Source organism: Bos mutus, chromosome 13, assembly GCF_027580195.1.
Source record: "Bos mutus isolate GX-2022 chromosome 13, NWIPB_WYAK_1.1, whole genome shotgun sequence".
NCBI lineage: Eukaryota > Metazoa > Chordata > Mammalia > Artiodactyla > Bovidae > Bos > Bos mutus.
In genome coordinates this window covers 1,248,890-1,263,216 of record NC_091629.1, presented here as the reverse complement: position 1 = coordinate 1,263,216, position 14,327 = coordinate 1,248,890, and the positions used below count along the sequence as shown (strand labels likewise).

The 14,327-nt window shown below is 42.1% G+C and overlaps 1 protein-coding gene across 5 annotated transcripts in view; it reads right to left on the bottom strand.

The window, feature by feature from the left end:
• USP6NL (USP6 N-terminal like) overlaps nucleotides 1–14,327 on the bottom strand; it is a 139,633-nt gene that overhangs the window by 33,238 nt on the left and 92,068 nt on the right. For all 5 annotated transcript variants that reach the window (XM_070380892.1, XM_070380893.1, XM_070380894.1 and 2 more), the window contains 2 exons: nucleotides 14,255–14,294; nucleotides 707–787 (listed from right to left, as the gene is read on the bottom strand). In XM_070380892.1, the coding sequence (XP_070236993.1) occupies nucleotides 707–787; nucleotides 14,255–14,294 (121 nt within the window). The remainder of the gene's footprint in view (nucleotides 1–706; nucleotides 788–14,254; nucleotides 14,295–14,327) is intronic.

Below are 14,327 nucleotides of genomic sequence, written 5' to 3'. Positions count from 1 at the left end.
GGAAGACAGATGGATACCAAGCCTGGAGTGACTGCATTAATCCTGACCCCAAAGGGAAGCCACAGTCAGCAGAAAGCTGGCACCACAGCAGGCAGAGGAGGGAGATGGAAAGACACAAAATCACCAGCAGCAATGTAACTAAGCAGCCGAATTCCGTCACCCCTGAAAGCCTGCCGACCTCTGCGCTGTCCACTGCGTCCTCTCAATTCCTGCAACCAGTCTAAACTGGGCATTCTGTGACAGCACAGAGACTCCTAATTTAAGGCATTCCACTCAGGAGCTTCCCTGATAACTCAGCTGGCAAAAAATCTGCTTACAATGCAGGAGACCCCGGTTCAATTCCTGGTTTGGGAAGATCCGCTGGCGAGTGGATAGGATACCCACTCTGGTATTCTTGGGCTTCCCTGTGGTTCAGCTGGTAAAGAATTTGCCTGCAATGCAGGAGACCTGGCTTTGATCCCTGGATTGAGAAGATCCCATGGGGAAGGGAAAGGCTACCCACTCCAGTATTCTGGCCTGGAGAATTCCATTGATTGTATAGTCCATGGGGTTGCAAAGAGTCGGACACGACTGAGCGACTTTCACTTCACTCACTCAAATTAAAATTAAAAAAAATTTTTTAAGAATATGCATGTTATATTCTTATCATGAGAGAGGAAATTTTACTGGGAAAATCCACTTTATAAGGAAGTAATATTTTAATTACCTTTTCAGTGTTCTTGTATTTTTCCCATCCTTTTAGCATTTTCAACCATTTAGTAGTTCTTTCAATTTCCAGGTGCTTTTGCTAAAAATAAAATTGAAATTTATTGTTATTGTTTGTTTCAGACTTCTTTTACTTAACAAATTACCAAAAAATGTCAAGGAAAATGCTGCTGAAAAAAGAACTACAAAAAAGTTATGCAACATTGGACAGCAAATATCTTAACTTTTTAAAAAATAGTTGGACACTTGATTACTGCTGTATCAAGAGTATGCTCTTGCTTAAGTTAAAATACACAGGAGAGACAGGTAAAGAGAGAGGAGTCACTCAGATTTTCTAACATTTCAAATTAATCTAACTCTGGGTATTTTCCCTGGAGAAGGGCAGGGCAACCCACTCCAGTATTCTTGCCTGGAGAATCCCCATGGATAGAGGAGCCTGGCGGGCTACAGTCCATGGGGTCGCAAAGAATCGGACATGACTGAGTGACTAAGCACTTGGTATTTTACAAAGTTAGGCCAAAAGGAAATTTTAAAATATTTTGAAATATCTTTATGAAGCAACAAAAAACACAACTTCAAAATTCCATTCTCTTCTTTAACATTTTACTGAATTGTGGCATTTTAATTCCTTCCGTGACAAAGGTGGTTTTTATAAAGGAGAACTGGATATTATTGGGAGATCATTACATAACTAGCATTATGCTAGTGAAAACTGTACAAAGTAAGTAACTGTTGCTGCCCTTGGGAAAGTTCACCATCTGCTCAAGGGCCCCTGACACGGAACATGCAGTGCTGGGCCTAGAGGCAGAGAGCGCGACTCAAATCCTATGGAGGTAGCAATGCCACCCACCCAGGACGGCAGAGAAGGCACCCTGAGTGCAGAGCTGGAAGACTGTTCGGGTTTTTATCCAGTGCAAAATTCCGAGAAGCGCGGGCAGATATACTTCTCAGACAATGCAGCACTACAGGGGCTAAAAAAGGACGCTTCCAGAGCTGAGGCTGAACACACGATCGGTCGTCTCCACTGTCACTAAACTAAGATTCTGGGCAAAGCTGGGAATGGGGTGGAGAGGGTTAAGGGAAGAGGGGAGATGGAAGAGAAAAAGCTTCTCCCTCACTCTGGTTTCCAGGAGAAGGGATTTTTTTCCTAAGTCCTCCAGCCTGCCCTCCAATCTCTTATTAACTCTCATGGTGGTAGAGTGACTTACCTGATTGGTACATTCAGAAAAAAAGACCTGGGTGTACAGCCCTCCATTCCTTCCCTTTGCAGGCCCAGCCTACACTCAGAAAGCACATGTGGGTGGGCCGAGCGGGGAAGCGAGTCTCTCTCCAGGGCCACCCCCCCACCTCCGCTGCTGCGCACCTGATCTCCTTCCCCCAGCGGCACCTCCCTGCACGAAGGCCAAGGTGCCTGTGGCCTCTGACTGCCTGGAAAAGAGCCGCAGGGTCCACACCTAGTGATCACGCTTTTGTGAGAACAAAACAACAGAATTCCTAGGAGCAAGCGAGCTGCTGCTGTTCTGTTAATTCTCCTCAGCAGCAGGTTCTTCCCGAAGGCCTCTGTAAGTGTTTTAAGTGCATCTAAAGAGTGAAGGAAACAGAAGACCACACGGGAAAGAACAGTTCCGAAGGGACATTTTATGCTCAAAAACGTATGCTCGCTACACCCCTATGAGGTAGGCATAATCCTCCTCACTTCACAAATAAGGAGACAGAGGCCCAAAGGAGCCAACGGACTTCTCCACGTTCCCCTCTGGTCAGCTCAAAGCCAGGCTGTCTGGCCCCAGGACCCGCGTGCTGGGCCGTCACGTGCTAGGCCCTTGCCTCTACCCAGTCCTGGCTCTCCTTGGGGGAATCTCAGCTCTTGGGCGAATCCAGCCCCAAATAGGCAGATGGCACAGGCCCACCATCGATATTTTTAGATGCAAGAGAACCGTAAAATCCCAAAGAAAATCCTCAATATGGAAAAGATTCTCACCAATCAGAATACTTTGACGCAATTTTTTTGGGGGGTGGGGGGATTATATCCTTAAAACTTTTTAATTACTTCTTTACTCTTCTAAAAATTTTGATGGCTTTTTCATAACCAAAGATGATCACTTGTGAGCAAAAGATACTCTGTTATGATTCTCATTTTTCAAAAGATTAAGCATATTCTTCATTATATTATTAGTGATAAAATGCTACAGATGGTTCCAGAAATATGTTTAATTTTAAACCTCAGCAGGGCATTGAAATCTAATTAATGTTTCTGCTGAACTTGACTTCAGAGAAGGCCAAGCTGTGAAAAATTAAGATGGATCTAAGGAGCCATTCAGTCACTTTACTGTTCTGCACTTCCTCCCCTGACTTCCTCAAAGCTCAATCCCTTTCTCCACCAACAAGAAAGCACCAAATAATTCAAGCCAACCCAAGAGCATAATAACATATAGTTTGCCAGGAAAAACCCTGCTGAGATCTAGCAGGTCTCCTGCTATCTTTCCTTTTTATGACTATTAAATTGTCAATAACTCACTTTAAGGAACAGCTATCCGTTTTTTAAAAAGGCACATTTTTGTATTCTAATGCTCATCATATATACAGAGAGATTATTTTAAATGCTTCACACTCTTACATGCAAGCATAAAACACACATGCACAATTTAAAGAACTATTAAGTATGCTTTTCTTTCCCCTACAGCAAAAAAGGAAAAATTTTGGGTAAAGCTCCCAGGCTGTAAAATTTTAAAATTATACACCAGTATAAAATTATACATTGGTATTCCATCGGGCTTAAGTGTTAACTCTGTAACACTGTCAGATCAACTATACCAGATTTGAATGCACTCATGAATCTGTAATAAGCGGATAAAATATACTTTATCAGCAAAGATGCTACAGCTTATCAACTCCAGAACACGTGTGACAAGTATGAACTTAAATGCTCTAGAAAAACAGGCTTGCCGTGGACTCACTGACACCAAGACGCTAGAACAAGAGCAGCAAGGTAGAACCGCACCTTGAGGTTCAGCAGACAGGTCAAACTCCACACAGCCAAAGCGAAAGTGAAAGTGAAGTCGCTCAGTCGTGTCCAACTCTTGGCGACCCCATGGACTGTAGCCTACCAGGCACCTCCGCCCATGGGATTCTCCAGGCAAGAGTACTGGAGTGGGGTGCCATTTCCTTCTCCAGGGGATCTTTCCAACCCAGGGATCAAACCCACGTCTCCCTCATTCCAGGCAGACACTTTAACTGCTGAGCCACCAGGGAAGCTAAAAAAGGACACACACATCCAAAAGGACTTCCCTAAACACGGTGCTGCTGCCCTTCCCTTCCCTGCTGTGAATGAACAGCACCACCAGCCACTGGGTCAGCCTAAAAGCTTAGCTTTTCAGTCTTCCGTTTATCTTCCTTCTAGACCCAAACTGCACTTTGCTGGTCCCGCCCATGTCTCCGGCTTCCATCACGTCCTCTGCCTGTTCTGGGGGGTGGGAGTGGGGCAATGCTTATCCCTAGACAAGGGCAAGAACTCACAGGCAGCCCTGAGTGGCCTCAAGCCAGCCTCCACACTGCTGTGACCTTTTATGTGAGTCCCAGTTTAAAAAATCCTTCAACGACTACCCATTATCTACAAATAAAGTTCAAATGTCTACACAGATGGCTCTAACACAGGATGACACAAACTCACCTTCTAGTTTGCTGCTATTTTGATGACCTGGTCGTCATTCCCAACACACAATGTATTTTCATGCCTCTGCTAGCAATCTATACAAAACTGCTATTAAATAACTCTGTTGACTTTATACACAGACATCTTACTTTCTCTAATTTTTACTGAAACATTTCAAACCTGCAGGAAGTTGGAAGCCCAATGCACCATATACTTATATATGCTTCAGCAAAATCCATCAATTACTAACATTTTGCCAGATTTAATCTATTTATATTGGGGTGTTTTTTTTTCGGGGGGGGGGGGAGCTAATCTATTAGAAAATCACAGACATCATGAACACTCCAAATATTTACCTAAGAATAAGACACATTATCCTACATAATCATAGCACCACTATCACACTCCTTCAAGAAATTTAAAATTGGTTCATTATTTGATAATAAACCATCCATATATCAAACTCCCCACTAGTCTCAAAAGTGTCTGTACAGCTGTTTTTCTTTAGGTGGGTGGAGAGAAGACATCTCTTTAGTTCCCTTTACTCTAGAACAGTCTCCTGGCCTTTGTCTTTCATGATGTTGATTCTTGAAGGGTATAGTCTGTACTATCTGACTTTGTCTAATTGTTTCCCTGAGATTTTGGTAGGAATACTACATAACAGATTTTGTGTCCTTATGGCATCCATTGGCAGCTCGTGCTGATCTGTACCATTATCTGTGATGTAACTTTTGATGCCTCGGTTAAGTGGTATTTGCCCAACTTCTCTGTTAACAGAGACATCCCCTTTTGTAACTAATATGTAATCTGGCTGGTGCACTTTAAGACAATGTGGACATCCTGCTCCTTAACAACTCTACTCAGTGGTCTTCTCATCCACTGTAATTTCTACCTGAATCAATTCTGATTCTGATGGTGGTAAAATGGTTTTTTACCTTTTTCATGTGTGTATGGTAAATTTTTTTTTTTTACCATTTTAGTGGGTTTTTTTCCCCTCTCATTCTTTCTATATTACCATCTGATATTTTCTATTAAAATGTTTTCCCTCCTGCGTCCCTCCCAATTTTTAATATCACTATGGTGTAAAGATAATCTAGCCAAGGCTATGGTTTTTCCAGAAGTCATGTGTGGATTTGGGAGTTGGACTATAAAGAAAGCCGAGTGCCACAGAATTGATGCTAATGAACTGTGGTGGTAGAGAAGACTCCTGAGAGTCCCTTGGACTGCAAGGAGATCCAACCAGTTCATCCTAAAGGAAATCAGTCCTGAATATTCATTGCAAGGACTGATGTTGAAGCTGAAATTCCAATATTCTGGACAACTGATGTGAAGAACTGACTCATCTGAAAAGACCCTGACATGGGAAAGATTGAAGGCAGGAGGAGAAGGGGACAACAGAGGATGAAATAGTTGGATGGCATCACTGACTCAATGGACACAAGTTTGAGCAAACTCTGGGAGTTGGTGAAGGACAGGGAGGCCTGGTGTGCTGCAGTCCGTGGGGTCACAAAGTGTCAGACACAACTAAGCAACTGAACTGAACTGATGGTGTAAAGAACTATTTTATTCATTCGCTGTGTTATAATCCATTATTATCATCATTATTCCTTTTGAGGCTCGAGTCGTCCCAAATTTGGTTGGACTGCCTCTTACCTGGTTGTAGATTTCCACTCTTCAAGTGGATCCTTTAAACATGCCCGATCTGGCACAAACTGATTCAGGTTCACTTTATACTTTTTCTAGGGTCTATACCCTAGACCTAGATCATCCATTTCTTTAAAGAAACAGGGGTACTTTTTCAGGGGGAATGGCTACTAGATGTGCTCATCATTGCAGTTTTTAAAATCACACAGGAGACCCCAGCACAAGAAAATTCTACTCCCCTGAGAATGTTAGGACAACACATATCAAAAGGAAAAACTTCCATTTGAAGCTTGCAGTTTAATACCTGATCATCTTAAATTGGCATCCCCTCTGAATCAAGACTGGCCCCTCACACTGGGGAAAGCAGGGTTTAAGGATTAAAAATGGGACCAATATCTTCTTTGTTGCCTCAATCTCTAGTGATCTGAGACTATACTTTAAGCCCATGCAGGACCAGTTGAACAGGAAGTACTTAACAACTGCTGCATCACCCACCCAGTATGGAGTAACCCTGTATTGGGTCCAACACTCCTCCTGCCCCTAACATGATCAATAACCAAGACAGTAAAGGCTAACCACACACACAATGCACGGATGAATATTAAACAGTCTTCTCTTCTACAATAATAAATCTTAGAACTTTACAGAAGTTCAAGTCTTCAGATGTTTTTTGAGTATTAGGATGTATGACTAAAGACAGTTGAGCCATGCCACGCACTCCTCGACCTCACCAGCAGAGGTCAGGAGAGGATAAGGAGTGCAAGAAGTAGCCATGTATTTTGACAGAATGACATTGAAAAGTCATGTATTTCGAGTAAGATTTCACAGCACATAAAATTAAGATATAATTTTAAAAATCTGAATAGGCTCCAATATTCCATTAAGCTATGCAAAATATCACTGCAAAAACGAATAGCTGAATCCAGGAAAATTCATAGTTTTACATATCCTTTCCTCCTTATTAAAAGCATCAATAAGCTCAAAGAAACAATATAATCCATTATTAATAGTGTTCTCTGCAGAGTAAATATAAGTGTGTTTGTTTATTTGTTAATGTGCCTGTTTGGGGGAATCCAAAGCACTCTGCAAATACCAACAACAATCCTCTTATGAAGGCCCGATTTCTACTACCCCTATTTTCAACAGAAAATTGCCTTATGTTAAAACAAACAAAAAACAAAACACCACCACTGCAAAGCTGGAACTAAAAGCCCTGAGACTTTACTGTGTATTAGTGTACAAGTCTTTTCAAATGGCAGGCAGGAAGTTCACATTGCAAGTAGATGCTTTGTGAAGACTAATAAATACTTATAGCTTCCACAAGGCTATCATTTCCACTAATTTATTTAACGCAGCAATATATGCAGAAACTTGTATTAGTTTCCTAGAAATGGCAGATCTTGAACATTTGGTCTACGCAGTCACTGAAGAACACATGGACTAAGATGAAACCAGGAAAATTGGGGGAAATCCGGATAAACTAAAAAGTTTTCAGCCTCAGACTGCTTTTCATGTGTCTAGAGTTCTCATCCCACTTGGAAGAAATCAAAGCTGTGAAATGCGGGTCACACAATGTGAGCTCAGTTTATGGATGAGGGTAGAACGGAATCTCAGTCAGCAGCCTCAGAACTCCCTCTCCCAGTGACACATTGACAGGGAATATAAAACTATCTTGTGTTAAACTGTGAAGGTATGCATATCATTTCTTAGTGGTTTCCTAGTATATTAAACTCTTTAAACAATCCATTAATTGTAACTTGAATTCCAATGGGTAAAGAGGTCTTTTAGGTACAGGCAAGTCTCTTTAAAAAATTTAAAAACAACTTCCCTCAAGCATGTATCCTCTAAAATGTTTTATCTCTTATTTCTTCTTTACTTTACGTCACATTTTTTGAATCATCTATACTACTGATTCCCATACGTCTGAATTTTTTGGACCAGGAAATCATTTTGAAAGGTGAGGAGAAGAGGCACTGGAGAGAAAAGTCAGTATTGTAATAGGTTGCCAGATTTTTATTCTCCCAAATATGGACATATTTTGTTGAAAGATACCTTCCAACTCTTTTCTAATTTCTCAAATAAAGCACACTGTCACATTTGAAAGGACAAGCTCTGCCAGCCTTTAACTCTGCGTTTCATGACAGAACACATCCTTATGTTCACCTGGTCATTCACTCAGCCGCCATTTATTCAGCACACACTACGTGCCCTGCTCTGGGTTCTGTGGCTGCAACAGTGAACAAAGCAGAAGGAACGCCCTTCAGAGAGATTATATCCTAGTGTGGAAACAGACAAAATACAGAGGTAAGTGAAATGCTGAGTAACTTGGACAGTGTTAGTGCTAAGAAAGAAATAAAGGTGGAGAGGGTAGCTAGCTTGTGTGGGGGAGGAGCTCCCAGTCTTGTAGTTCTTGTTGAGGGCCCTGGCCTGCGGGAGAGGAGGGGAGAGACAGAAACCAGTCATGCGTAGCTCTGAGGCTGTTCTGTGGCCCTTCCCTTTTACTGTGGATAAGATGGGGGGTCGGCATCACGTTCCCCTCAGGAGTGACATGATCCCTCTTACTCTTCCAGTGAGCAGACAGCCTGTGGGGAAAAGGGGCGGCGCACTGGCAGAAGCAGGGAGCTGGAAGCTTCAGAAGAGGCTCCAGTGAACCAGGCGGCACGAGAGATGCTGAGAAGGCGTCAGACTGAATTCATGGCTAGCAGAGCCAAGAGAGGAGGTGTGGAGTGAAAGAGGACATCAAAGACAACTGAGGAGATTTTAGACAGCACATTGGATGGGTGGAGCTGCCACTGGCTGAGACAGGAAGCTTGCTCACAGATGTACTTGAAGAGAGAGAGTTCCAGGCCTGAGCCCCGGAGCACAGTAGAAAGAATAAAGATGAAGATGAGAAGGAACAAGCAGACAAACCAAGAAAGAGCAGCCAGTGAGGAAAGAAGAAGGGGTTCTGAAGGACAAGACAATACAAGCTTACCTCAAGAAACAAGAGAAAAATCAAATAAATAACCTAACTTTATACCTAAAGCAACTACAAAAAGAAGAAATGAAGAACCCCAGGGTTAGTAGAAGAAAAGAAATCATAAAAATTAGGGCAGGAGTAAATGAAAAACAAACAAAGGAGACTATAGTAAAAATCAACAAAGCTAAAAGCTGGTTCTTTGAGAAGATAAATAAAATAGACAAACCATTAGCCAGACTCACCACAAAAAAAGGGAGAAGAATCAAATCAACAAAATTAGAAATAAAAATGGAGAGATCACAACAGACAACACAGAAATACAAAGGATCATAAGAGACTACTATCAGCAACTATATGACAATAAAATGGACAACCTGGAAGAAATGGGCAAATTCTTAGAAAAGTATAACCTTCCAAAACTGAAACAGGAAGAAACAGAAAATCTTAACAGACCCATCACAAGCACAGAAATCGAAACTCTAATCAAAAATCTTCCAACAAACAAAAGCCCAAGACCAGATGGCTTCACAGGTGAATTCTACCAAAAATCTAGAGAAGAGCTAACACTTATCCTACTCAAACTCTTTCAGAAAATTGCAGAGGAAGGTAAACTTCCAAACTCATTCTATGAGGCCACCACCACCCTGATACTAAAACCAGACAAAGATGTCACAAAAAAAGAAAACTACAGGCCAATATCACTGATGAACATAGATGCAAAAATCCTCAACAAAATTCTAGCAAACAGAATCCAACAACATATTTAAAAAGATCATACATCACAACCAAGTGGGCTTTATCCCAGGGATGCAAGGATTCTTCAATACTCACAAATCAATCAATGTGATAAACTACATTAATTGAAAGATAAAAACCATATGATTATCTCAATAGATGCAGAGAAAGCCTTTGACAAAATTCAACATCCGTTTATGATAAAAACCCTCCAAAAAGCAGGCATAGAAGAAATATACCTCAACATAATAAAAGCCATATATGAAAACCCACAGCAAACATTATCGTCAACAGTGAAAAATTGAAAGCATTTCCCTTAAAGTCAGGAACAAGACAAGGGTGCCCACTCTCACCACTACTATTCAATCTAGTTTTGGAAGTTTTAGCCACAGCAATCAGAAGAAAAAGAAAGAAAAGGAATCCAGATTGAAAAAGAAGTAAAACTCTCACTGCAGATGACATGATCCTCTACACAGAAAACCCTAAAGACACCACCAGAAAATTACTAGAGCTAATCAACGAATATAGTAAAGTTGTAGGATATAAAATTAACACACAGAAATCCCTTGCATTCCTATACACTAACAATGAGAAAACAGAAAGAGAAATTAAGGAAACAATTCCATTCACCATTGCAATGAAAAGAATAAAATACTTAGGAATAAATCTTCCTAAAGAAACAAAAGACCTATACATAGAAAACTATATAACATTGATGAAAGAAATCAAAGATGACACAAATAGATGGAGAAATACACCATGTTCATGGATCAGAAGAATCAATATAGTGAAAATGAGTATACTACTCAAAGCAATCTACAGATTCAATGCAATCCCTATCAAGCTACCAATGGTATTTTTCACAGAACTAGAACAAATAATTTCACAATTTGTATGGAAATACAAAAAACCTCAAAAAGCCAAAGCAATCTTGAGAAAGAAGAATGGAACTGGAGGAATCAACCTGCCTGACTTTATACTACAAAGTGACAGTCATCAAGACAGTATGGTACTGGAACAAAAACAGAAAACCCAGAGATAAATCCATGCACCTATGGACACCTTATCTTTGACAAAGGAGGCAAGACTATACAATGGAGAAAGTGAAAACTGAAAGTGAAGTCGCTCAGTCCTGTCCGACTCTTTGCGATCCCATCAGGCTCCTCCGTCCATGGGATTCTCCAGGCAAGAATACTGGAGTGGGTTGCCATTTCCTTCTTCAGGGGATCTTCCCGACCCAGGGATCGAACCCTGGTCTCCCACACTGCAGGCAGATGCTTTAACCTCTGAGCCACCAGGGAAGCCCCCAGTGGAGAAAAGACAATCTCTTTAACAAGTGGTGCTGGGAAAACTGGTCAACCACCTGTAAAAGAATGAAACTAGAACACTTTCTAACACCATACACAAAAATAAACTCAAAATGGATTAAAGATCTAAATGTAAGACCAGAAACTATAAAACTTCTAGAAGAAAACACAGGCAAAACACTCTCTAACATAAATCAGAGCAGGATCCTCTATGACCCACCTCCCAGAGTAATGGAAATAAAAGCAAAAATAAACAAATGGGACTTAATTAAACTTAAAAAGATTTTGCACAACAAAGGAAACTATAAGCAAGGTGAAAAGACAGCCTTCAGAATGGAAGAAAATAAGAGCAAATGAAGCAACTGACAAAGAATTAATCTCAAAAATACACAAGCAGCTCATGCAGCTCAATACCAGAAAAATAAATGACTCAATCAAAAAATGAGCCAAAGAACTAAACAGACATTTCTCCAAAGAAGACATACAGATGGCTAACAAACACATGAAAAGATGCTCAACATCATTATCAGAAAATGCAAATCAAAACCACAATGAGGTACCATCTCACACTGGTCAGAATGGCTGCTATCAAAAAGTCTACAAACAATAAATGCTGGAGAGGGTATGGAGAAGATGGAACCCTCTTACACTGTTGGTGGGAATGCAAACTAGTACAGCCACTATGGAGAACAGTGTGGAGATCCTTAAAAAAGCTGGAAATAGAACTGCCATACAACCCAGCAATCCCACTGCTGGGCATACACATCAAAGAAACCAGAATTGAAAGAGACATGTGTACTTCAATGTTCATTGCAACACTGTTTACAACAGCTAGGACATGGAAGCAACCTAGATGTCCATCGGCAGACAAATGGATAAGAAAGCTGTGGTACATACACACAATGGAATACTACTCAGCCATTAAAAAGAACGCATTTGAATCAATTCTAATGAGGTGGATGAAACTGGAGCCTATTATACAGAGTGAAGTAAGTCAGAAAGAAAAACACCAATACAGTATATTAACAAATATATACAGAATTTAGAAAGATGGTAACGATGACCCTATATGCAAGACAGCAAAAGAGACACAGATATAAAGAACAGACTTTTGGACTCTGTGGGAGAAGGCAAGGGTGGGATGCTTTGAGAGAATAGCATTGAAACATGTATATTACCATGTGTGAAAGAGATCACCAGTCCATGTTCAGTGCATGAAACAGGGCACTCAACACCAGCTGTCCTGGTACACTGGGACAACCCTGAAGGAGGGGATGGAGAGAAAGGTGGGAGCGGGGTTCAAGATGGGGTACACATGTACACCCATGGCTGATTCATGTCAATGTATGGTGAAAATCACTACAATACTGTAAAGTAATTAGCCACCAATTAAAATAAATAATTAATGGAAAAAAAAAAGAGAGAGAGAACATGTGAGAGTGAGAGGTCAACCAACCACATCACAGTGTGGGAGGGAGCTGGGAACTGACGACCTGGGGCGACAGTACAGAGATGAGAAATGAGAAGCACAAGCGAGCACATCAGCTGAGCGAGCGCATCAGCTGAGCGAGGCTGGAGGAGGAGGCACTGGGGGCTTGAGAGGGAAGAGGAAAGGGCACTAAAAGTGGGAGCAGAAATTCACCAGGAAGGCATGGCATGGAGTCCAGGCAGCATAAACGTGCAGCTGAGGTTTGAGATCCTGGATGTAAAGTAAAGCCATTCGTCCCAGCTGGGAGTCTTCCCCAGTAGCACAGAGCCACACTGGCGCTGCAGGGGCAGGAAGGTTAGCTCAGAAGAAGCAGGACAGGGGAGGTCCTGACCTGTGGTGGGAAGAGAGGGTGCTGAAGACCTAACAGTGATGGGATCCAGGCGGTCCAAGGATAAGCCAAGTCAGGGCACTAACACAGAGAGAATGGCCAGAGGGTGGAACCACCCTGTGTGTCCATGTCCAAGTAGAGCGGTATAAGCTCCCCAGGAGCGGAGCTGGTAGATAGCGCTGCACCATCATTTCCCTCTCCAGCAACCCAGGGCCGCAGGGACCAGCCTTCTCCTCCAGCAGCACTGCCCTCCCACGGCATGAATACCAGGCCCTGAAAGCCACGGTTATGTCCCTCAACTGTCTCCCCTGGCCTGCCTCCAGTCACTGCCAAACAGCAAGCATTACAGAAACAGAAACCATGTCATGTTTTCCTGATATTCCAGGCTACTGCCTTGATTCTAGACTCCCGCTTGACACACTGTTGCTAAGCAGTAATACAGCTTTATTAAAAGAAATTCCTTTGCCCAAACATCAAAGTTATGACACAAAGAGAATCAGGCATTCACTGGAGAATTCAACCTCAGGAAACACCTACAGGGTTATCTACATGGCGTATGTAAAATAGCAATTTTATCCAACGTTATACTACAGTATTAATTTTCAGAAGATTTTGATTTTTAGATTCCCTAAAATGCTTTTCAAATTCCAGCACCAATTTTACCTCCATTTTCTGAAAATCAGCCTTGTTTACCCATCAAACATAAACGAACAGACTAGTGTCCCTGATCAACAGTCTCCCTCTCCATTCATGAATCCTTACAGTTCATTTTTTTGGTAGATGAGAAAATGGAGAGATGGAGAGGGGGACTCCATGGGACTCCGAACGATCAGTCTCTAAGTGTCAACACACCCAGCTGTGGAGCCAAGCCCCAGCCAAGTGCGATGAGAAAGGGGAACCACTCAGTTACCAAAGCCCGACAGGTTTACTATATATAAGACTTAAGTCTTTAAAATGCAAACGTACTTATTTGACTACAGCAACTCTTTTTGCAGTCATCTGCAGGAGATGCAGAGGAAACCTCGTGACACAGTTGTGTTGCAAAGAGCGGCTGGTCTGGACCAGAGCTGCAGGAGCCACGTGGTGCCAGAGAGGTGCCCAGACAACGTTACAGCGTGGGGGCCTGGGCTCCTGAGCACATGCTCTCACCAGGCCCACGTCCTGAGGCGGCCTTGACGGAGAACCACCACCCACGTGCAGGCTCTGCCAACGGCCACCCTCCTTTTCCCAAGTACCTACAGAAGTTCCATAAAATCTAAAGTTGTTTCACCATTAATTTAACTATTTTCTTACAGTGATATTTGGAGGGTCACATTTTAATGCTGACAGCAGCACTGACAGGTAATAAATGCACCCTCAATCACAAAAGTGGCAACTTTTCTTTCTCTGAGGAATGTAATTCCTCGGTAATGAAAAATGAACACAGAACTGGACTTACCCGTTCCATAGCTGCATTGTGATATGGGAGCTCCTCCTCACTGCAAAGGAAAAACAGTGGGTGTGAAACAGTT